Source organism: Uloborus diversus, chromosome 7, assembly GCF_026930045.1.
Source record: "Uloborus diversus isolate 005 chromosome 7, Udiv.v.3.1, whole genome shotgun sequence".
NCBI classification, from domain to species: Eukaryota; Metazoa; Arthropoda; class Arachnida; order Araneae; family Uloboridae; genus Uloborus; species Uloborus diversus.
The window spans coordinates 6,857,541-6,879,915 of NC_072737.1; the positions used below are offsets into that span (position 1 = coordinate 6,857,541).

General features: G+C 38.0%; 1 protein-coding gene across 1 annotated transcript in view; it reads left to right on the forward strand.

Annotated features, from left to right (window-relative positions):
• LOC129226207 (hapless 2-like) overlaps positions 1–22,375 on the forward strand; it is a 50,992-nt gene that overhangs the window by 25,458 nt on the left and 3,159 nt on the right. The window contains exons 7-15 of the mRNA XM_054860807.1: positions 1,523–1,653; positions 6,151–6,193; positions 7,277–7,461; positions 9,275–9,516; positions 12,438–12,535; positions 12,660–12,831; positions 13,523–13,688; positions 14,725–14,866; positions 16,107–16,164. Of these exons, the coding sequence (XP_054716782.1) occupies positions 1,523–1,653; positions 6,151–6,193; positions 7,277–7,461; positions 9,275–9,516; positions 12,438–12,535; positions 12,660–12,831; positions 13,523–13,688; positions 14,725–14,866; positions 16,107–16,164 (1,237 nt within the window). The remainder of the gene's footprint in view (positions 1–1,522; positions 1,654–6,150; positions 6,194–7,276; positions 7,462–9,274; positions 9,517–12,437; positions 12,536–12,659; positions 12,832–13,522; positions 13,689–14,724; positions 14,867–16,106; positions 16,165–22,375) is intronic.

Here is a 22,375-nt window from a genome sequence, read left to right on the forward strand (position 1 = left end):
ATGTCACCAACAGCCATCTAATCTCTTGACAAAAATCTGAAGTGAAGGGACAATTTTCCGGTGTCTCTTGTACCCAAGATCACAGCTCTGCGACCAACCCACGAGAAGTTAAAAACAACAGATTTAATCGCCATGTACTTCGAGTGTATTCGGAGGGTCTAATGAATGGATATAGGGTGGACTTGAAAATAATCACTCATTACTCGCTGACTTAAGATCTTACTGGCAACTAAATAAAATACTGAACCGACCACTGATAAATTGTTTTTATTTCACTGCTTGTTTTTGAAAACGTGTCATATTAATTTCATTTCACGTAGGATATGTTGTAAAAATTGTTCTAAAATGAATCATTTGATATTCCATATCGTCATTAAAAAATGATGGTTGGAGTAGTATTTACTCTAAACTACCGTTATTTCCTTTGAGAAGAAATATTCGTAGGTTTAATCCTGCATGTCTCATATGCCAATGTTTTCGTTTGAAAAATGAAAGTCCTGGATGAAGTGGCTACTGGTGGTTAAACAGTGGCTACTAAACTAAAAGTGTCTATTGGTCACTGGAGGCTAATTTAGATTTTCAATTTTTCGGTATAATCTAGCAGTGGCGTAGCCATGGGGGGAGGGGGGGATAGGGGGGTCAGAACCCCCCCACCCCCCATGAACCCCAAGAATTCATTTTTCAGTCGAACCTGAAGGGTTCTGTTCATGAGCTAAAAGATTTTTATTTAATATAATAGCTTTTATGCTTCCTGTTTTGCGCAACATTTTTTCTCTTGGAGACAGGGCTTTCTTTCTTATGACGGGGCAGTATTGATTAAGGTATTTTCAAAGAGCAAATTCGTTTATAATGTCCTTTGTTGTTTAGTTGATAAAGAGTAATATATATATATATATATATGTGTGTGTGTGTGTGTATAAACTTGAGGGCATGGCTTTACTTTAAACTTCAAAAAAAAAAAAAAAAAAAAAAACACCCCAAGGATTTTTTCTCGCTACACCACTGTAATCTAGGACTAGGTCGGACTACTATTTATTATTACTGGATTGGAAAGGTAATATTGCTTCCCTTATCCAGATTCACTTTCTGCGTGAATCAGCGGCTTAATTCAGTTCGCTGGTAGACAGACGTTTCCAAATTAACGGATATTACGGTTTTTGTTACCGAGTGGAGTAAGTCGCTGATTCAATACGTGGAGTGAAGTGAATGCCGTCTACCTTGTCTAGTGGTCAGAGAAGTTTGACCGCGACAGGAAGGTCCGGGTTCGAATCTCGGCTCGGTCATGGATGTACTTTCGCTCTCCTGTCCTCGTCCTTCCTTTGTGTGAATGTGTTGGTATGCTGTGAGTGGTTGCCTACCCTATAAACGGGTCTTTATGGCATGTGTGTACTGTGGAAGTCGGACTTCACACCAAATTATGGTACAGTTGGAAAAGGGAAGCAGCGCACAACAAATTGCCATCCTGGCTGGCAAGCAACAGTGAAGTGGATCGGACTGAGTGAATTTCTCTCTTTTTCGACAGAACGGAGCTCCCGATTACCTCCTCCTGCCAAGGAACCTGATCAACCCCGACGGCGCGGAGTGCGACGTGGCGGGAGTCTCTTACGTCGGATTCGCCAATCAGGAGCAGAGATGTGAAAAGGAGGCTGGCACGTGAGTATTCCCCCCCTTTCGAAAATTAAGCTTCACTTTTTTTCCGGGCATTTTTTACGTATCCATCTGTTTTTATTTCCAGGGTGTCCTCAGAAAGACTCCGTGATTTAAAAAAAAAAACAGATGAGACAGTGAGAAGCAAAGGGATGCAAATCTTAATATATAAAAATATTCTGTGCGGATGTTTGTCACCATAAGGCTTTTAAACGGCTGGACCGATTTTGATCAAAATTTTTGTGTGTAATTAAGGGTTGGCAAGCATGGTTTCGAAGCGCGATGGGTCGAATCGGAAACGTTTTTGTTAATCAATTAATTAATTTACACATTGGATGGTTATACCTCCCAAATCTATACTAATATTATAAGGAGAGAGGGCGTATTTTTGTATGTTTATATGTTCGAGGTGATCTCCGGCACCAATGCACCTATTTGAAAAATTCCTTCACTATATGAAAGGTGCTTTCTTACTGTGTGACATGGGTTATAATTCGAAAAAAATCCGATAAACAGTTCTTTTTTTTAATTCCAATTTAGGCCACAATTTCACATAAATTGCCGAATATGGGAGAGAAAAATTACTTGCACACATTAATATTATATATCATTCAAAAAGGTAGAATTATCCGCGTTCTAAACAGTTTGTTTCAATGCTCTAACTTAATTACGGCGGAAGAATTTGCGCTTTTAGCTCGAACTTTTTTAGGCTTAGCTGAAATTTAAGCACTATTTTCTTCATTAAATCTATCAATAAAAAGTGAAGGAATTGTCCCACAGTTTTCTTTTTGACACCATTGGAAAAAGCGACATTTTTTACTTCAGATCTGTATCGACCTATGGTAGAAAAACTTAGCTTCTATCTTCAAAGGGAAAAAAGTTACAATAGTTTTTAAGTCAAATTCGAAAAATCATTTTGATTCAGGTTGCCAACCATTTTAATTTTGCGTTTCCACAGTTACGCTTTTTGAATCCATTGTTTCTTTCCTTATTTTGCATTTAATTTCTTAAACTTTTTTTATTTCGTGTTTCCATGGTTACGCTTTTAAAAAGTCCATCTTTCGCATTTTATTTTCTTAAAAGTATTTTAATATCCATCGTCATTGTTTGGAAGGGTAATTGTGCATTGTGTTTTTTTTTCTTTTATATAAGCCTGATTGTTGAATATATGTCACTTGACACAATTTTTATTTTCAAGGTAGACCGAGCAAAGCCGGGCAACGCAGCTCTCAATATATAAAGATTTCAAAGCTACTGTTAATGTGATTTTATACTTTTTTGTTTGTTAGGCGAAACATTTATTATTGCCAAAGAAAAAACATCCGCTTCACTCGCAAAAGGGCTGGGTTCCGGTAGCGTGGTCGCTTGGCACGTTAGGCGCTGAGCAGGTTCAGTCTAGGATTATTGTTTTAAAGCAACCGTAAATGTAATTCATTGTTTTGGTGATTTGTTTTGAAAGAATAGAAACTTTTGATTTGTTTTTATCCGAGTGAATTGTTCTACATTTTCTTCCTTTTTTCTGACGATGACTTTTGAATGTTCCACTGGATGTTTTTTCTTCCTTTTTTTTTTCGTTAGACGGATGGATTATGATAGCGTGGTTGCTGTGCGAGTTTGGTGATAAACAATAGAGTTGCGGAACTATTTTTACATTTTAAAGATATTATTTGATGTCTTTTTTTGTTTATTTGGCGAAATATTTTAAATTGAAGTAAAAACCGCTTCACTCGCTAAATAGAGTTTTAACGCAATTGTAAATCTAATTTAATGATTTGACGAAAAGTTTTAAATTCCAAAGAAACTTTAATAGGTTTATTCTTTTTGAAAAGGTGTGCACGGATTTTATACAAAGAAAAATGATCATTTAACATCAGACGGGGAGGGAGCGTCAATTTTTTTTTTATTCAACGGACTTCCATTAAATTTTTAGCACGGGCATCGCTGTGCGGGTACTGCTAGTAATTAATATTTATTTTAACCTGTGGTTGAGAGAGAACTGAAATAAATATTTAACCCGTTGCCAAAGGATATTAAGAAAACCAGCTCAGCTTTTTGTAATGGAATTTCCTACTGTGATGTGTCAATTGAGAATAGATAAAACATAGAGAGAGACAGAGTGAAGCCTTCATTTCTTGAAAGCAACTATTTTAGGTCCCGTGATATATTTTAAAGTAAAGTACTGGAAGGTTCACGCAAAGCGTGTGGTCTGTCGTCGTAGTTGAACCATGTGACCGGATCGGTGCTTTGGGTTTTCCTAACCAAATGATCAGAAAGTACCATACCTAGCAACATTTGCTTCTCGGCTGAAATCCATCTAATTTTTGGCATCAATGTCAAGAATATTTTAAGGATTATTTAAGTAATCAGTGCATTATTAAAGGAAAAGATGATGGAATTTAAAGACGAAACAAGTTTTATTTTCGTCCAGATAAATTACAACAGGGTAGTTCTGTACACAAAAGATCAGTGCAGCAGAAGATCTTTATCCTTGGTGGAAAGAACAAATTAGGCAATGTATGAAGTTTAAAAAGTTTTCGTTCAAAAGATCGGACCGCTAATCGGTCGGAGTTGGCTTCGCTCACTGATCGTCTGGATTACAGTAACGTGGTGGCTTGGCGACTTTGGCTATAAACAATAGAGTTGCGTGATCATTTGTTTACATTTTAAAGCTACTATTAATGTAATTTATTGTATTTTTTGTTTATTTGGTGAAATATTTCAAATTGCAAAGATTTTTTTTCGTTTTTAAAGAGTTTTAATCATTTTAGTTGAAGAATGTGTTTATTTTACATCGGGAGGGGGGCGGGAAGGGATGGGCGATTTTCGCTTATTCAGAGAAATGTTTTTACCTTTATCATTTTTCTAAATGATATCCTTTCGATTGTTTTATTCTTTTTCATATGGGGGATGTTGCAGCGGGATTTCCCGTTTGTTCTAGATGAATAGTTAGATTTTTATACTTAATATCTAAGGACGCTTTTTATTCTTTGAGTATGGCTGAAGGAACAAACCATCAAGTACGGGAGAAAAATAGTTAATAAAACAACTGTTCAGTGGGCATTAGATAAATCAAGTTGTAATAAAAATGCGCATTCTGTGACGCCATAGCAGCTTAAACCATTTTTTTTTACTTATTTTTTTTTTCAACAGAACGGTTCAAACACTTGATAGTTTATTGAAATTTTTTAACTTTTCAATTTACAAAGTTTGTACAGAACAACGTTTGTTGAGTGGAACTTACAAAGTTTTGTGTAAAACACGTTAAAAATTCAGATCCTAGGTAAGGCATTCATTAAATTTTTATCTAAATCATGCTGTATATAGCAGCATCTACGAGGGCTACTAGTACCATCTCCTTTTCAAAAACAAAGGAGAGATTCTCCTACTATTTGTATTGAATTTTCCATTTTTTTTTTTAAATTTTGGCCCTTTTATATCCTTTTGCTTCTCACTACCTCGATAAAGTCAACGGAAGGAGTTAACTGAGGCTAATTCATTTTGAAGAAATTAGTAGCTCAACACATTTTATTCATACAGTAAAACCTGTACAGTGGACCACCCTTGTAAGTTGACCAGCTGTTTAAGTTGACCACTAAAGTAGTGCACCACAAGTGGTCAACTTACACAGGTTTCACTGTACTAGTGTCATTTCTTTTTCCCAACGCTGTACTGCATTCACAGAGTAGATAGACTACACTCTCTTCACGGAATACATACACCGAAAGTAAACAAAAAGGTTTCTAGAAAGTTTGCCGCTCTGCCACTTTAAGGGATTATTTATTGAATTAAAAAAAAAAATGATAGCCAATACATTTATGATTCTCATTTCGCCGTCTGCTTTACACCAATTTGATCTTGCCCAAGCTAAACACGTGATTGAGGCCGCCAAATGGCACGGTTCTTTAATTACATCTAGTCTATCTTTCCCGTGAATGAAGTATAGATAAAGACATAGAAATGCGTCAGTCGGCGACGTCAATCAGTTGTTTGGTTTGGACACGAAAGAATGGTGCCTAGCAGACGGCAAATGCGAATATTACTAAGTTTACTTTTTCTTATTACGGAGAAAGTACCCAAAAGTGGCATAGTGGCAAACTTTCTGTCTACCCGTTTGCTTACTTCGAGTTTATTTTATCTGTTAACAAAGTATAGGATAATCATTTAAGTGGCAAATATCACTCCATTCATGATGATCAGTATTATCCTTAGAAGGGTTTGAATATTTTCCGAATGCGAAATAAGAGTCCTGTCAGTCATTTCAGAAACGAGTCTCGAGTCCATTTCTTTAAAAAAAAAAAAGGGGAAAATCCTAGGTAATCCAACTTTGGAACACAGCAATATAATTAAAATGGAAAAGCAGCACAAAGCACAAATTTTCAATAAATCACAACATTTTCTTGACATTTTGTGCTTAATTTATGTCGTTTTTCATTTTAGTCATATATTAGCACAAAGTATATTGATCATTTTTAATTTGCAACGATATGGTTTCTTTCTTTTCAGGTGCTTAAAGAATCAACCTTTGGATCTGTGGGAACAAGATGACGTAAGAATGCCCAAAGCTGCTTGTACTTATCTCTCTTGAATTCTCTTTGCATGTTTGACAAGGCCCGTCATTTGGTGGATCCAAGAGGTCAATTCCAACCTAGATTTTCGGAAACAAAATTCAATTATGCATTTGTGCTCAGATTTTTTTCATTGTTTTTTCCCCTTAAATGCATTTAGTATGCAGTCCCCCCCCCCCTACCTCCGGAAAACGTTGAAACGACGGGCTGTATATTACAATAGGCATTCAAGTGCTACTATTTAGATTTTTCTCTGGACATATCTGCCGGAAAATGCTCTATTCATCAAATATGAAAGCAGTATCTTTATTTCTCTTGTTTTTATTAGAAAACCACCAAATAGCTTATTTAAATGTGTTGAAATTGGACTTTATTTTTGTCATAGCCACTGGGCCATATGCTTACTCAAAGCAATATCCATAGATAATTTTATATTGTATTTTGAAGACTTCTTATTATTTAGTTCACACTTTTTCCCCGGAATTTTACTGTTGTGTATAGTGTCCTCGACAAGATTTGATTTGAGTTTTGAACACACACATTTATTTTTCTTGAAAATATAATGTAAAAAAATAAATGTTCACAAGTTATCGGAAATTGGAATTTATTTCGGCTCCCCTCAAAAATGATGAAATAATGATACAATTTCAAGTTACTCTCAGCAGAAAAAATTATAAGTGAAATTGAACCGAAAAATATTATGTGATGCTTGGGCCACCTCTCGTTTGATTACAATGACCGCTCTTTGAGGTCCGAAGCCCATAAGATTTTGCAACACTTCTTCCATTATTTCAAGGGGTGACAAACTCCACTTATTGTTTCCTGGAACTTCTTTTCCACAATTGCACTTACAAAAATCAGTTTAATTTCAAAAATCGCCTTTTTTTTACTTAATTTTCTTGATTTTTTGCTCACTTTACTTGAAATGATAGATTTCTCAAACTTCCAATGCTTTTACTCAGTAGTGTATTAGAATATGGGTTACTAAAATCGTGCTTTCGATAAAAAATCCTTAAATTATTTAACGTCCCCGAAACTTCAGTCTCTTAACGTCTTACTTGCAGGAAAAGAGGAAATCGGGGGAGAAAGGCAGATACATGCTGCACAATTTCGGGACTCCTAGCAAGGATCCGATAAGTGTGAACAAGGAGACCATGGAGCACTGGCTGCTCCTCGAGTACTATTCGAAGCACACCACCACCATCACCGTAGAACTGGCCGCAGACGATATTGTCCTTCTGACCGTAGGGTAAGGGCACTTCAACTTCAATTCTTCCTTCTTGTAATAAGGCCCGATTCTTAGGGCAGGCGACCTGTGCCGCCATCTAGGGCGGCAGAATTTAGGGATTGCAAGTTTGTTAAAATTTTTTAAAAAAATGTCATAATCCGAAAAAATGTCATGACCTCACTTGCTTGGTGATACCAAAGAAACCCTAAAATTAAGGTTTAATGCCATTGAATTCTGAAAACCTTCGGGTGAGAGCCTCGATCCCCAAGCCCCTCCCTAATGTTACCAAAGCTCACTTAAAATTACATTTTAGAAAATTTCTATTTTGAACATATTCCAAAGGAAAAGCGGCTTACCCGCCCCATTTCTCCTAACTTAGCCAAAAGAAATTTGGGACTTCAATTTTAAATAGTTTCCAATAGGAACCTTTTCGTCTGTCCTTTCTCTAACGTCGCTAAAGAACCTTTAAAATGTGGTTTTACGAGGGAAAGCCCCTGAACCCTCTTCTAGCTTCCCCCGTTTTCCCAAAATATCCCCAAAGATAGTTAAAATTAAGTTTTGGGTGTTTCAGTGCTCCAAGGACCTTCTTCTTTTCCCAAATGTCCCCAACCAGCTTAAAGGACCCATGTTTTGACCTTCAATTTCGAAAAATTTCCGAAGGAGAATATACAACTTCTGCTTTATGAGATCAACGTACTGCCTAACTTTTACGTTTTTAAAACTTCTACGTACAAAAATTACTGTGGAAACCAACTTTTGTCCGATCTCTGGTTTTTACTCTTAGCCGCAATGATCGGTCACATATTGCTGATTTATTAATGACCTCTTGTCATGGAAACAAGAGGATTTCATTGAACTCGCTTTCCGATGGCTTTACGGTAACGAAGTGGTCACTGTACGTTTTTGTACGCTTTCGGAACGTCGATTATAATTTTCATAGTCCTTGAAACTGCATACTGCATCAAACACTGTTTTCCGAAGCACGTCAAGCAAAAGATCTGTTGTTCTCCTTGGTTAAACAACTTTAAAGTAGCAGATCTTTTGCTTGAAATTGTGGAGAAAAAAAAAACCCTTAAAAACAATGCATAAACTAGGAAATAAATTATATATCTTCACTAATAATAAAGCTGAAAGTTTTGTCTCTGGATCTCTGTCTCTATCTGGATGTCTGCGCATAGCGCCTAGACCGTTCAGCTGATTTTCATGAAATTTGACACAGAATATGTTCGTAGCATAGCGGTGAGCACCTTCAAGCGATTTTTTGAAAATTCGATTTTGTTCCTTTTCTATTCCAATTTTAAGAATATTTTACCGAACAAATTATTATAACGTGGGGGAACAAATTACCATAACGTGGACTAGCCAATTACCATATCGTGGACGAGTAAACTACCACATGCGACCATGGGCGAGCAAATGAACATAGCAAATTGGCGAGAAATTCATCATCCATTATTTGCAAATATACAGGCGAACCAAATGACCTTTTAATTTTTCTACTACGGGCAAAGCCGTGCGGGTACCACTAGTTATTTTTCAATTGAAGCCAGAGACAGAAAGAAATAAAGACACTCATTAAAAAGAAATTAATTTACTTCCAATCGATAGTGCAAACTTTGTCCGAGGTTTTTTTTTTTACCACACCCTGTACTGTTTTCAACTTTCAACCTTAAAAAAGGTATTATAAGCTCGGAGGTGGTCAAAAGTTTGTTACGGACACTAACGTTTGTTGAATTTTGTGGGGAAGTTATTACCCATTGTTTCATAAAAGATTCAATTTATAGAAATGTAAGTGTCATGCGAGCTTCAATCCATTGCCCTCTTCTTCTTCCAGGAAGAACGCCCAGATCTTGAAGGTGGTGAGCTCCAGCATCCAGAGGACGATCCAATTCTACGTGTCGCTACTGAACGCGGGCCTGGTGCAGGCCGACTTTTCCGTGCGGGCCACGGACTGCGGGATGGGGGTGCCCGATGCGTCCAGCGTTGCCATCCGTGTGCCCCCTCAACTTGAAGGACAGGTTGTCCTCGGCACCACTCAGGGTGGGATGGAACTATCGGAGCAGTTCACTTGCACTGGTGAGTGATCACTGTCTTTACTTCCTTTTTACATAGTGTTACAAATTCTGTAAATAGTAATTATTGTAGTAACGTAACCTGTAAATAGTTTCCCGTAATGAATATACAGCCCCTATACATTCGGTTGAAGTATATGGTTCCCCTATTTTTCATTGATAAGATTCGTGAATGAATAAAAAGAAGAAATAAAATAACGGTCTACTATTTTCGAGAAGCATTTGGAATCTTGTGGAATATTTGAGAGTTCTCTTTCGGTGTGTATAAAAAGCGTTATGCATGATAAAGAGTTCAGTTTCGATTGAGAATTTGTACTGAGAGTGCATTAGCTCTGTTTATTGCGAGGCATTTCGCTGTGTTGTTTTTCGTATTTCGAAGTAAATACGTGTGTAACCGTTGAGTTTACGGTGTTGTGTGATATTTGCTTAATTGCTGATGATTAATTTAGCAGTTGTTGACGCTCTTTCCTGTACATAGTGTAAATAAATTTCCTGTGTTTTTATCAAGAACTGTGTCGTCCTTTCAAGAAAGTTGGAAGTCTCGCCGGATCCGTTACAATAGTAAAGGAAGTATTGTATTCGCAAAAAAATTTTCTCTTAAAACTGGGCCTTAATTTCCAATTTGCTAGTCCCGGAATGAATATTGAGTTTTTTTTTTTTTTTTTTTCCCTTTTTCAACCCGACCACACGTGGATGTATGCCTAAGAACGTATAGAACACCCGAAATATCCATATTGACGATCCCCGAGTTAATTACAACGAGTTTTCTCGTGACGTCCGTATGTACGTTTGTATGTGCGTATGTATCTCGCATAACTCAAAAACGATATGTCCTAGTAATTTGATATTTGGTACGTAGACTCCTAGTGGGGTCTAGTTGTGCACCTTCCTTTTTGGTTGCATTCGGATGCTCCAAAGGGGGTCTTTTGCCCCTTTTTTGGGGGAAATAATTGTTAATTTCAATGCAAACTCAAGTGCTGTAATAATTTGGCAAACACTTGGCCATATATCGCCAAGCTTTTGGTCGCCAAGCTTTTCGCCATCTTGGCGAAATATTTGGTTGCTTTTCTTTTCTTTTTAAAAAAAAATCATTTTGGCCACTATTGGCGAGTTAACCTTTGAATCACATTAAAATGTCCAACATTGGGGAAATTCATCTGTATAAAACGTTTTTTTTTTTTTTTTTGCTTCAGTTCGCAACAAACTTGGAGTAAAAATATTTCAAGCCTTTCTTTGCTTACTCCAAGGCACTATTATCATTAAATTGGCGTAAAAGGAAGTCATGTGATGCACAGATCAGCTCGTTTTTTTTTTTTCCTGAACTCATGCAGTTTCACTGGGGAACAGTGATTTGGCTGACTTAAAGCTGCGAGTTGTTTTAAGATTAACTTATAGCCTCGGAGTCCAAAAATATTATCAGTTTAATCCATCACGTCAAGCTTTTTAGCTACATAGACTTCATGAATCCAAAGAAATTGAATAACAGGCAAGATGAGAACAAGGAGAAAAGGATGAATCTTTATTACTAATAATAAAGCTGAAAGTCTCTCTGTCCGGAGGATGTCTGGATGTCTGGATCTCTGTGACGCGCGTAGCGCCTAGACCGTTCAGCCGATTTTCATGAAATTTGCCACAAAGTTAGTTTGTAGCATGGGGGTGTGCACCTCAAAGCGATTTTTCGAAAATTCGATTTTGTTCTTTTTCTATTCCAATTTTAAGAACAAAAATATCATAAGATGGACGAGCAAATTACGAAATTATCATTACGTGGAACCGTCACATGGGCACAGGCCAATTGGCGAGAAAATTCACCATACATTATTTGTAACTATATAGGCCAACCAAAAAGACCTTTTAATTTTTCTATTATGGGCAAAGCCGTGCGGGTACCACTAGTACTAAATAAAAGAGAGAAATGCACTGTCCTGAATTAAGGGGACCAATTTGAGAATATTTGATGGGAAAACTAATGTACATAGTTAACATTTTTGAAAATATTAACGAATAGAACCGAAGCTGCGATGAGAATGCGCTTACATTGGACAAGCTAAACGGGTGGCAATCAAAAACACTGCTGTGGATTGAGGAAATAGATCTGGGATCACTGGACAGGTTCAAACCGAAACACGCATACTGAAAAGAAAAGAAAAAAGCTGTTGAATGTGGGAGTAGAATTTTTTGTAGTGATTAAGTAAAAGTTTAATTACTACTTCAAGTTGACTGCCAATAGGGCAATATGACTGCGTACGCGATTCATTTAGGCATATGTCAAGGATCTCTTTTTGAAGGCCCGGGAAGAATTTACCAATCCCTTGCTTTCCTACAGGGAAAAAAATGATTCCAGAGTGTCATTGGTGCAGGGTTAGTCGAGCCTCTCATAGCCATACTCTCAAGTGCTTAAATTTCACAGTGCTTGAGGTTTTACAATGTAAAAACGATTCAGAAACGTTCCAGGATAATAATAGGCAGCTGATATGCTTAATATCTGCTAGTAACATATCTTACAAAAGCCAACTTGTGTTTTCCGCTAAAAGTCAGTAACCTTCCTGAAATTATCCTTGAAACTTTCTGAAGAATAGGAGTATCCTCCCTTGTTAAAGCCAGTCATATCTTGGGAACCTTCAATAAAAATTAACGAAGTTTAATGTAATGGAACCTTCCTTGATTGGAACCTTCTGATTTACCAAGAAAGCTCCAGAAGCATCAGAGCAAACATGGCCAAAGCTATGCGAGAATTGCAAGTAGGAACCAAATATATCCCTTGCCTGCAATTCCTGCAGCTATCCATTGACTTATTAGCACTCGTGGGGAGCTTATCAAGCTGGACGGGCCGTAATCGAAAGCCGATGCACTTAATAAATACGCTCATTCACTAAGAACTCGCACCATTTTCTTTTTTACAAAATTTTGAAAATCTGTTTTCAGTGGAAATAAGCAGCTCCCTTTACGGTACCGTGGCAAAGCGCAAGGTGGTTGTGAATCCTGGACAAAGATGCGTCTGTTACATGCACTGCAAGTGCGCGGTAAGTCAGGTATTCTTTTTCTTGTCCACAAGTTATTTTCAGATCTCTATTTTCGGACCACATAGTTCAGCTCTTGTATCTGCTATTCGAAGCAGGTTGATGCGTGTGTTTGTATTTTCCACAGTGTTTGGACGCCAGCAGTCTGCACTGCGATCCAATGTCGATGGAAGAATTTCATGCTGCCGGATTCCGTGGTTCCCTACCAGTCCTGACCGCCGAGCCCCGTCCGGAGTCTTGGTTCCGGGATCACCCCGTGCTCGCCACAGTCGCCATTTTGCTCTACATGCTGCTCCCCGGTGAGCCCCCCCCCTCTTTCTTTCCAAGACAGCACTCGCCGTATGCGGGGCGGGGTATACTGTATTCACAGACAATTGATGTTTGGGGAATTCCACCAGTAACTGACTGACATTTTCGATGCAAAACTGTTTGCATTTTGTCACTTTCTACGCAAAATGTGCAATCTTTAAAGAAAATCCTTCCCTTGGCACATGTCACGCTATTTTTCACTAACATGTTCTTATAAAAAATGCGTGAGGTCACTTGTCTTATTACTATCTTCCTCCCCCTCGTCATAAACTCGCAATTTCACAAACCTTCAAAGTGTGGCATCATTTGAGACAGTGAAAAGCAATGGGATGAAATTGCCAAAACTAAATATTTGAAGATAATCAGTACAAGCAAAATGTGTGTGTGTGTGGGAAACGCTCCTATGTTTTGGAGCTAGAGATTGTACTGGTAGCCGCGAAAAGTACTGCTATAGAGCATTATATTTGGCTAAAACTTCAGGGAAAGTCTGCCTATATCAACTTCAAACCCATTTTACTCATAACTATTAACTATGACACGTCCACCTACATTTGTGGACACCCCCTTATCAAATGTAGGTTTTTGGAAAGTGCAAATCAGCACGGATTTCTGCTATATCGGTTCACTGTAATTGCAGTCACTACTTTGCAAGGGTGAATACGAATGCCTTTTCCTTTCCAGGGTTCATGAAGGGCTTGCTTGGTTTCGCCGGATTCCGGCGGATCGGTGACTTTGGCCTGTGGTCCTTCGTCCGAAGCCCCAAAATGATCCCCCAGTACCTCGAAGACGAGCTTAAAGAGCTGGAAGTGGAGTACGACCAGGAAGGATACCCCATACACCCGGACACGTGAGTACCACCATTTACAGCTGTTGTAGTGCCGTGGTAGCCCGATCGGTAGAGTGTCGGATTCGGGGCCGGAGGGTCCTGAGTTCGAACCTCGATGGTCGAAGACCCACCGTCGTCATTAATGGGGACTGGGCGACGTTAAATATGCTCGTGGTTTCAATGTCCTCCAAGTGAAACGATACCTCTGGGGGTGCTAGCACCAGGTAGCTATTAGCTCTTGGACTAGTTCTAAATTCTCATTAACTGTTTGATCCGCTGATGGTGCTGCCATCTATCGATATATAAAATAATGGGGGCAAGGCACTTAGTATGCACTCCTCGATATAAATACAGTTGTAGTCAGTTGTGACTCTGAATAGGAATAGGAATAGGATAGCTGTTGTCGATTGTCTGCACATTTTCCTGCTACGATAGCAACGAATTCTTTGACAGAGACTTGGGGGTTGACTATGGTTGGGGCAAACCTAACATAGTAGCGTTGTGAAGGCTACGCAGATCCTAATCGCAGCATTGCGACGCTGCCAGGTTAGGTACAACGACGCGTACTATAGAGACGCGTTGGGATTTGAGACTCGTTACAGAAATGGCAAAGCTTCCGTTCTATTGCGCGTCCTCGCTTAATTGTGTCGTGAATCGTGTCATTCAGTGGTTCCCAACCAATGACCCGTGGGCCACATATGGCCTGTAGAGCTGGTCTGTGTGGCGGCCCGTTGTTTTGTTCAATGTTACAAATCGAAAAGCACAATTTGTAACGATGTCACAGATTTGGAGCTAAATATTCAGAAATTGGTTTGTAAAGGACATACATTTCCTATATAATAAGAACCAAGTAGTTTCTTATTGGGATGCACTTTAAATAGCACTTCCGACGTAAAATGAATCGGTTTGAGATCTTTTGTAGTAAGAAATAACTTTCTTCACTGTCTTCCGAAAACACTGGTAGGAATCAAATTGTTGCGGTTTAGTTTCTGGCACAAAAATCAACCTGTACAGGAGCCGAAGGATTTTTTAAGAGTACGTTCTTGTTTCTTTGCAGGAAGGAACGTGTTCGTGTGATCGGAGAGTGGCCCTTGTTGGGTCTGAACGTGATCGTTCTGTTCCTGTGGACGGCCCTGATGGCGAAGGGTTGTGTCACCATGACTGCGAAGGCAACGGCGGAGAGATATCGAGTCTCCAAGGTGAGTCATTTTGTTCCCGGTTCCACAATTAGCCCCCCTTCAGAAGGCTGTATCCCACAAACCTCGACGTAAACTGTGGAGAAAACCGGTTGCAAAAAATCCCTTCTGTACATTAGAAGGAGGCTGTGTCTCGGATACACACTGTCTTATTACACAGAGGTGTGAACAAATTCGCGCGGTGCAGGCTGGGTAGAAACATTCCAAGAATAGCAGTTGAACACGGAAACGACTCATAAAGCAAGAGTAGAACTGCAGTACGCGCTTGGGTTATTGTTCGACTGTAACAGCTGTGATACCGACCGCCCTGTCTAGTGGTCGGAGAAATCTAACTGCTAATAGGGAAGTTCTGGGTTCGAAACTCGGCTCGGGCATGCATGTAGTTTCTCGCCCTTGTCCTTACATTGTGTGAATGTGTTGTTATGCTGTGCGTGGAAGTCTACCCCAGAGTTTCCCAAACTGTGGTCCACGGACCCCCGGAACCGCCGCGAGTCCATGCTGGGGGGTTCGCGGTGCCATCCTTTTAAAACGTTACATTTATTTGAGATTGAAGGACAAGTAACGACAGTTTAATTCAAAACGAAAGCACATTTATGAAGATTAAAAAATTTCTTGCTTCAGCACATGCAAGACGCAGCAGCCCCCCCCCCTTCCCTCGGAGCACTCGGGAGTAAACATACTACACAAATTTTGTGTATATGATGAAGTTCATATTGTTACAAATCTATATTAAGTAAATTGAGGCACGTTTTTACTGCTGGGATATTATACTTCAAACAAAACTAATCATTTATATCGTCGCCGTGCTTTCATTTTACGTTTTAATGGAACTATTAATATTTTTTAATGACGATATTACTTGGTTCTTTATTTTACATTTTAATGCAGGTTTAAGTGTTGTTAAAGGTATTTATCGGTTAGTTTCACATTTCAATCAAACTTTTAATATTGTTTATCTAGTTGGAGGTATATTTTACATTTTCATAAAACTTTAAATGTTTTTAATGGCTTTTTGTTTTATTTATTTGACGGGTTATTTTACATTTTCACGAAGCTTTTAATCTTGTTAAATGCCTTGTTTTGGTTAAAATTCCATTAAAAAAAAAGCATACTATCACCAACTATGGACGTTGTATGCCATTGTGACCAAACTATAAGACTGCCGTACTGTAGTAGCTTGTCGCAATCTTGGAAATTCTTAGTTTCAATAGCTAAATCTGTGATCGTCTCTTCTCTCTTTTAGCCGGGAAAGGAGTCTGGCTCTCAAGGGGGCAAGGACGAGGACGCTGATTCTAGGTTAGGTAAGTAAAGAAACTGCGTCATGTTTGCTCGTGTACTTTTTAGCGAGACACTGCTTTCTTGCCCTTTTCCGTGTATTAGTATGTTGATCGCCAACAGTTGACGCTCGTTTTTACGTACCTCTGATTTACTGACAGTCACCATTTTACGAGCAGCTTAGAGCTTGACCACGGATAGATGGCGGATGAACTTGAAGCAAAACATCATTTGTATCATTCGTAATAGGTAGAATCTGCCAGAAAGTACCGAATAATAAGAGGTACACTGTTAAAACCAGGGGTTCCAGACGAGTGAAAATATTCCCTCTAAGGTGAAAGCATAGAGCCTGAAGGTGCAACACAGGCTAGAAAATAGAGCAGAGGAGCCAGAACATCATGCAATCGCAGAAAGACTCATTGCGCATGCGCTTTTTGCCTTAGACATACATTCAACCACCTCAATATGGCGGACAAATGATGATTGCGTTTGTGTGTCTTTCACATTGAATGAAGTACACTATTGGATTAAAACCCAACTTTTCTAGGGTTAATTATCCGAAATTACAAGTAAGTACAGCTTTTGATCACTTTGTAGCTTTTAGGGCTTTCAAACATAGTTAAGTGTTTAAAAGTGCATTTATTGCTTTTCAGTAACCGTTAGTCTTCTAGTTCCCGTTTACCGTTACTATTGTGAAATTTCCATCATTCAAAACGCTACTAAAAATATCTGTCATTATTTTCTTGAATACTCGATAAGCAGCTTTTATTAGTCACCAAAAGAACCTTAATAAAAATGTTTCTTGTTCTTCGTAGATTATAACATAAAGCTAGCGAAAAAAAAAATCTCTCTCAGTCTAGCTCTTTTTTGCTTTTTCATTCAAGTGTTAGAATCATTTCCTGTTAGCGGTCCTCGAAAGCGTTAGAACTTTCTTTTGGTTTTTTATTTAACTGTTGAAAAACTTTATGTGCATTTTCTTTTGTTACTCTTGATTAACGTTTATGAAACGATTTTGTTTTTCCGTAATTGTAATATCCCTGAATATGTTTGGCTCATCATTTAAATAATCCATAAGTACAGCTATGCTTAATTTTCGGAATACGTCAAGTTATAGTAAATGTATAATTTCTCCCATGTTTTAAATAATTACTCGTTTTTAAATTATAACGTATTTGTGACAGATCTTTGATACAAGTGAAGGGGTAGATATTTATTGTTTTATTAATTTTTAACATTACTTTTTGTAAAAAAAAAAAAAAAAAAAAAAAAAACATCAGAACCCTGAATTTTTTCAAATGTTTTTTAACGACCCCAGAGTTATTATTCATATTATTTATTTTATGATTCTTTAAGAAAACGATAAAGATTTCACCGGTCCGCAAAGTTTTTCATTTGCTTTTATCGCGCCCGTGGGTCAAAAGAGGTTGAGAAACACTGAGTTAGAGCACGATCAGATGAATTAACACTATGAGCACTTTTTAACTATGTTGAAAACTCTGAAATATGATCAAATGCTGTAATTACATGTTTTAATCATTTCCAATACCGAGTTCAATGTGAAAAATATCCAAAACGTAGAATATCATAAATCAAAACAAAACTAAAAAAAAAAGTACACAACTGTATTCAAAAACGCATACAATACGGGGGAGGGGGGAGGAGGATCTATAGTAAGGGTGCCATTTCTCTCTCCGAAGGATCCTTTTCTTCACTCCGGCTGTCTAGTTTATAAAAGGTGCCTGTTTTTCACCCTATTTAGAGGTGCGATTTCGGCTCCGTATTGGGTGCCGCTGGTGAACAAGCGTTTCTCCCCTGAAAGGTGCCGAATGCATCCTGTAGTTTTAACAGTGTACGGTCTTGTTAATCCTATCTCTGTTCCAAAATAATACCAAAAAACCTATTACAAGTAATACAAATGATGTTTCTGCTTCAAGGTTCATCCACCTTCTTTTCGTGGTCAAGCTATACCAGCCACAAAATGACTTTTTCTGAAGCAATGTTATTCCGTTTTTCAAACGCTCGATTTTATGAACTTTTTTCGTGGTCCAAATGCGTTCGTCAAGTCGAGCGTCTATTGTATTTATAATCTATCTACAGGTCCGCCCTGAGTGCCCCAAGACCAAGAGGGCGGTGGACAAAGGGTGGACGGAGAGTCTCCGTACTAAATAATCCACTGGTTTTATACTTCGTTTTCTGCCACTGTGTACTGTTAAAACTACAGGTTGCATTCGGCACCTTTCAGGGGTGAAACGCTTGTTCTCCAGCGGCACCCAATACGGAGCCGAAATGGCACCTCTAACTAGGGTGAAAAACAGGCACCTTTTAAAAAATAGGCAGCCGGGGTGAAAAGAATGAACCTTCGGAGAGAGAAATGGCACCCTTACTGTAGATCCTCCTCCCCCCTCCCCCGTAATATGTACGTTTTTGAATACAGTTGTGTAATTCTTTTTTTTTTTTTTTTTTTTAATAGTTTTGTTTTGATTTATGATATTCTACGTTTTGGACTTTTTCACATTGCATGAATTCAGTACTGGAAATGATTAAAACTTGTTATTACAGCATAAATAGTTAAGTTAATGATCATTTGTGAGAAATAACCGCACCGAAAGTAAAGTGTAGAGGTACTTATGCATTATTTACATGAAGAGCCAAAAATATTCTGGGATATTACAGTTACGGAAAAACAAAATCTTTTCTCGAACGTTCAAAATTTCAATCAAGAGTAACAATAAAATAAAATGCACGTATGAAATTTTTCGACAGTTTAAAAACCTAAAGAAATTCCAAACGCTATCGAAATATTAACCGTTAACAGGAAATGATTCGAACACTTGAATGAAAAAGCAAAAAAAAAAAAAAAAAGCTAGACGGAGAGAGATTTCTTTTTTATTTTTTGTGCTTGCTGTTTTGTAGTAATCTACGAAGCATAAGAATCATTTTTATTTAGGTTCTCACTTGTTGATTATTGATAATCTTATCGCGGTTATTATTTTGGTGATTGAATGTTGCTTATCGACTAATTAAGAAAATAATGATAGATATATTTAGTAGCGTTTTGAATGATGGAAATTTCACGTCAGTAACGGTAAACTGAAACTTAACAACTAACGGTACTACGATACCGTAACGGACTAACGGTAACTGAAAAGCAGTGAACGTACTTTTAACTATGTTTGAAAGCCCTAAAAGCTACAAAGTGATCAAAAGCTGTACTTACTTGTTATTTTAAAGAATTATCCTAGAAAAGTTGAGATTTAATCCAATAGTGTACTTCATTCAATGTGAAAGACATAGAAGGCCACGCATAGATGCAACGTCGCTGTTTTCGCACCCCTGCTGTATTTCCTGGCCAACATGGCACCCTTGGACACCCTGCTTTCACCTTAGGGGGAATATATTCACTCGTCTGGAACCCCTGGTTATAACAGTGTACACTTCTAATAATTTAAAAATTTTGCGTTGAAATAACAATAGAAAACGACTACGATTGGTTCTCTACTTGACGACTTTCAAGGTATCGGAAAAAAATCGTCCCTACGTAAAATGCATCCTTAGACAGAAACGAGGGAAATCAAAAGAAATGAATGATTATTTTCAAGCTAAGGAGTGTCAACACATTATTTGTTTTATATCGTTGCTGAATGACGAATGGGGGTATCTCGAAAAAGTCGAAAAATGAGATATGGCCGCAACAGAAATGTCCAAAGTCGATTTTATAATATGACCAATGGGCGTATCTTTACAATAAATAGTAAAAAAGTACAGTCCCTCACACTGCTGGCGGTTCTCAAGCGATACAGTAAACTGGAAATCTTTGAATCGGTTTTCTGCAAAATACTTAAAAGTGAGATACGCCCATTCGTCTTTTTAGCTACGATATATGCCTTTTAAACATACATAGACTCCCCCCCCCCCGCAAGACTTATAAGTGCGCCTCCTTCCTCATAAGAATTTTTTTACTATTATAATTTTAACAAAGTGTTATTTTTCAGAGCGTGCTTCTTCACACCTCTTGCGCCCCCCTCCCGCTCTGCGGTGGTGCTATGTACGCCACTGATACAGCGTGTCACTTTTTAGCCTGCAAGATCTCTTTTCCCACTACCGAAAGTCTTAGATACATACTTTTGCGCAATTGGACAAAATACGACGCAGAATTGAATCAGTTGGTAGTTTGAAGAAGGGAATAAGCGCCAAAATTCAATTAAAATATTTTATGTTTGAAACGAGAAAAAAAAAATAATTGAACAAGAAATCTAACTTTTTACATGGTCCCTAGATCCCTATTTAGGGAAACCAGAAGCATAAAAAAACTATATTCGAATACAAATAATTGTACAGGGTGGTTATAATTAAAGTTACCCTGTTCAGACCCCTCTAATGACTGTTCTACTCATCGGAGTTCGATGAAACTAAGAATATTGATTACATAGGCAATAGAGAGCAGGGTTAGGAAATAAAAAAACTGCAAAGAAAGTGGAAGTAATTTCTGTAAGGAAAATTCAACTTAAACTCATTTTTAAAAAATCAATGACTTTTGGCTGAGAGAGCTTTGACGCTTTGGTTTTTTGACTTTCTACTGGTATTTAGAAATAATATTTACCGATCTCTTATGATGTCTATTTTTCCCGAACAACTGAATCTGTGAGACTTTTTTGCGTCGAAAATTAATTAAATAAAATAAAAATAAATTAATGTGTCTTCTTTCATTCTGGATAATGACAACCGTCCTTTTCTTTTTTTGCAGTGTCTGGCAGCTCTAATTACAGAGTTAAGAATGACTGTTATTTTACTTTTATTAACCCTTAACAGGGGAGGTGCGGTCTCACAGACCGCTCAAAAGTTCATCCGATCACCCCTATTTCAGTTTCAGTCCGATTGAATGGTTTTTCCCAATAGCTTTTTGTTTTGTGTCCTTGAACACCCTCCTTGCTTATCAGTATCTTTAGGCAAGTGCATATGGTTTAAATTTCATTTCATTCTTAGAAGGCGGTCTGTGAGACCACGCCTCCCCTTCAGTGTTACAATTTCGTCAGTAGTAGACATGGCTCTCAACGTTAGAAACCGCGAATTTAGGTTCATTTAATCTTATCCGCTTTATGTGGAGATGCAAAATATTCTAGGTGAGGTTGGGAGTTGTTTGAAATGTTCACAAATTTCACGCAATGATGTTCTAGGGACAATGAAGACTGAACTGTTTCTCGAAATACGACGCGAAATACTTGTAGTTAAAGGGCTGTCAAAATTTTCCCGTAACTTAATATAATCAATTTTCTGGTACTAAAATTTTCTGCATATATTAAACACCTAAAATGAAATTATTAATAAATAATATATTCAATTTTATTACGAATAGTGAGTATTTTACTGCTGCACGTGACTTTCTCGAAAAATCTTAAGACTCTAGCAAAATTTCCTCGGTAAAGGTATATTTCGATTCAAAGTTAAAAAATATTTTTTCCCCGTGCTAATAAAAGTTCAAAGAAAATCTGAGGGAAATTACAGGACTGTATCTTAATTACACGAGTTGTTAGAATTTTTTAAATAGAGCGGTCCCTGAGACCTCACGTCCCCTGTTACGTCCTACTTTTTCACCTCCCCTGTTACGGGTTAATATTCCCCTTCATATGTTCCATACTCCCCCACTTTGGACTGATAGGGTCCATACTAGGGGTACCCATCCCCATCCCCCCCAAAGAGTAAGAGTGCTCCCCCTTCAAATCGGGAGCCTCCCCCACCCTAAATAGAGAAAAATACCCCTTAAAACACTCCTCGTCTAAAAATTTCAGTGGTGCAGTCTGCGCCATGACCCCCCCCCCTCTATGGGAACCCCTGGTCCATCGAGGTGATGACATATAGCGGAGGTTCACTGATAACGTTTTTAAGTTTTCGATAGCTACACGTGAAGCTTTAGCTTGTAAAGTTGTAACACGTTATTGTCATGTTCCATCATAGCTGTAGGAAAAAGGGTTGCATTCAGAACCCGAATAACTAAAAGCGACAATAATTTGGAAGCCCCCTGAAACCTCTATGGCAGAATGCAATGGCTGATTTTATAGGTTTGTGGGTATTTTTGGAGGTCTCTTTGGTTATCACAGAACCATTCAGTAAATCATTTCCATGCCCTTCGGGACCCCTTGTATTGCGACATGGTAAATCCGCTTCTGGCAGAATGAATAAAAATTCTCCTTTTAGGAATTTTTCCTCAAATCAATAAAACATTAATTTTTCATAATTTTT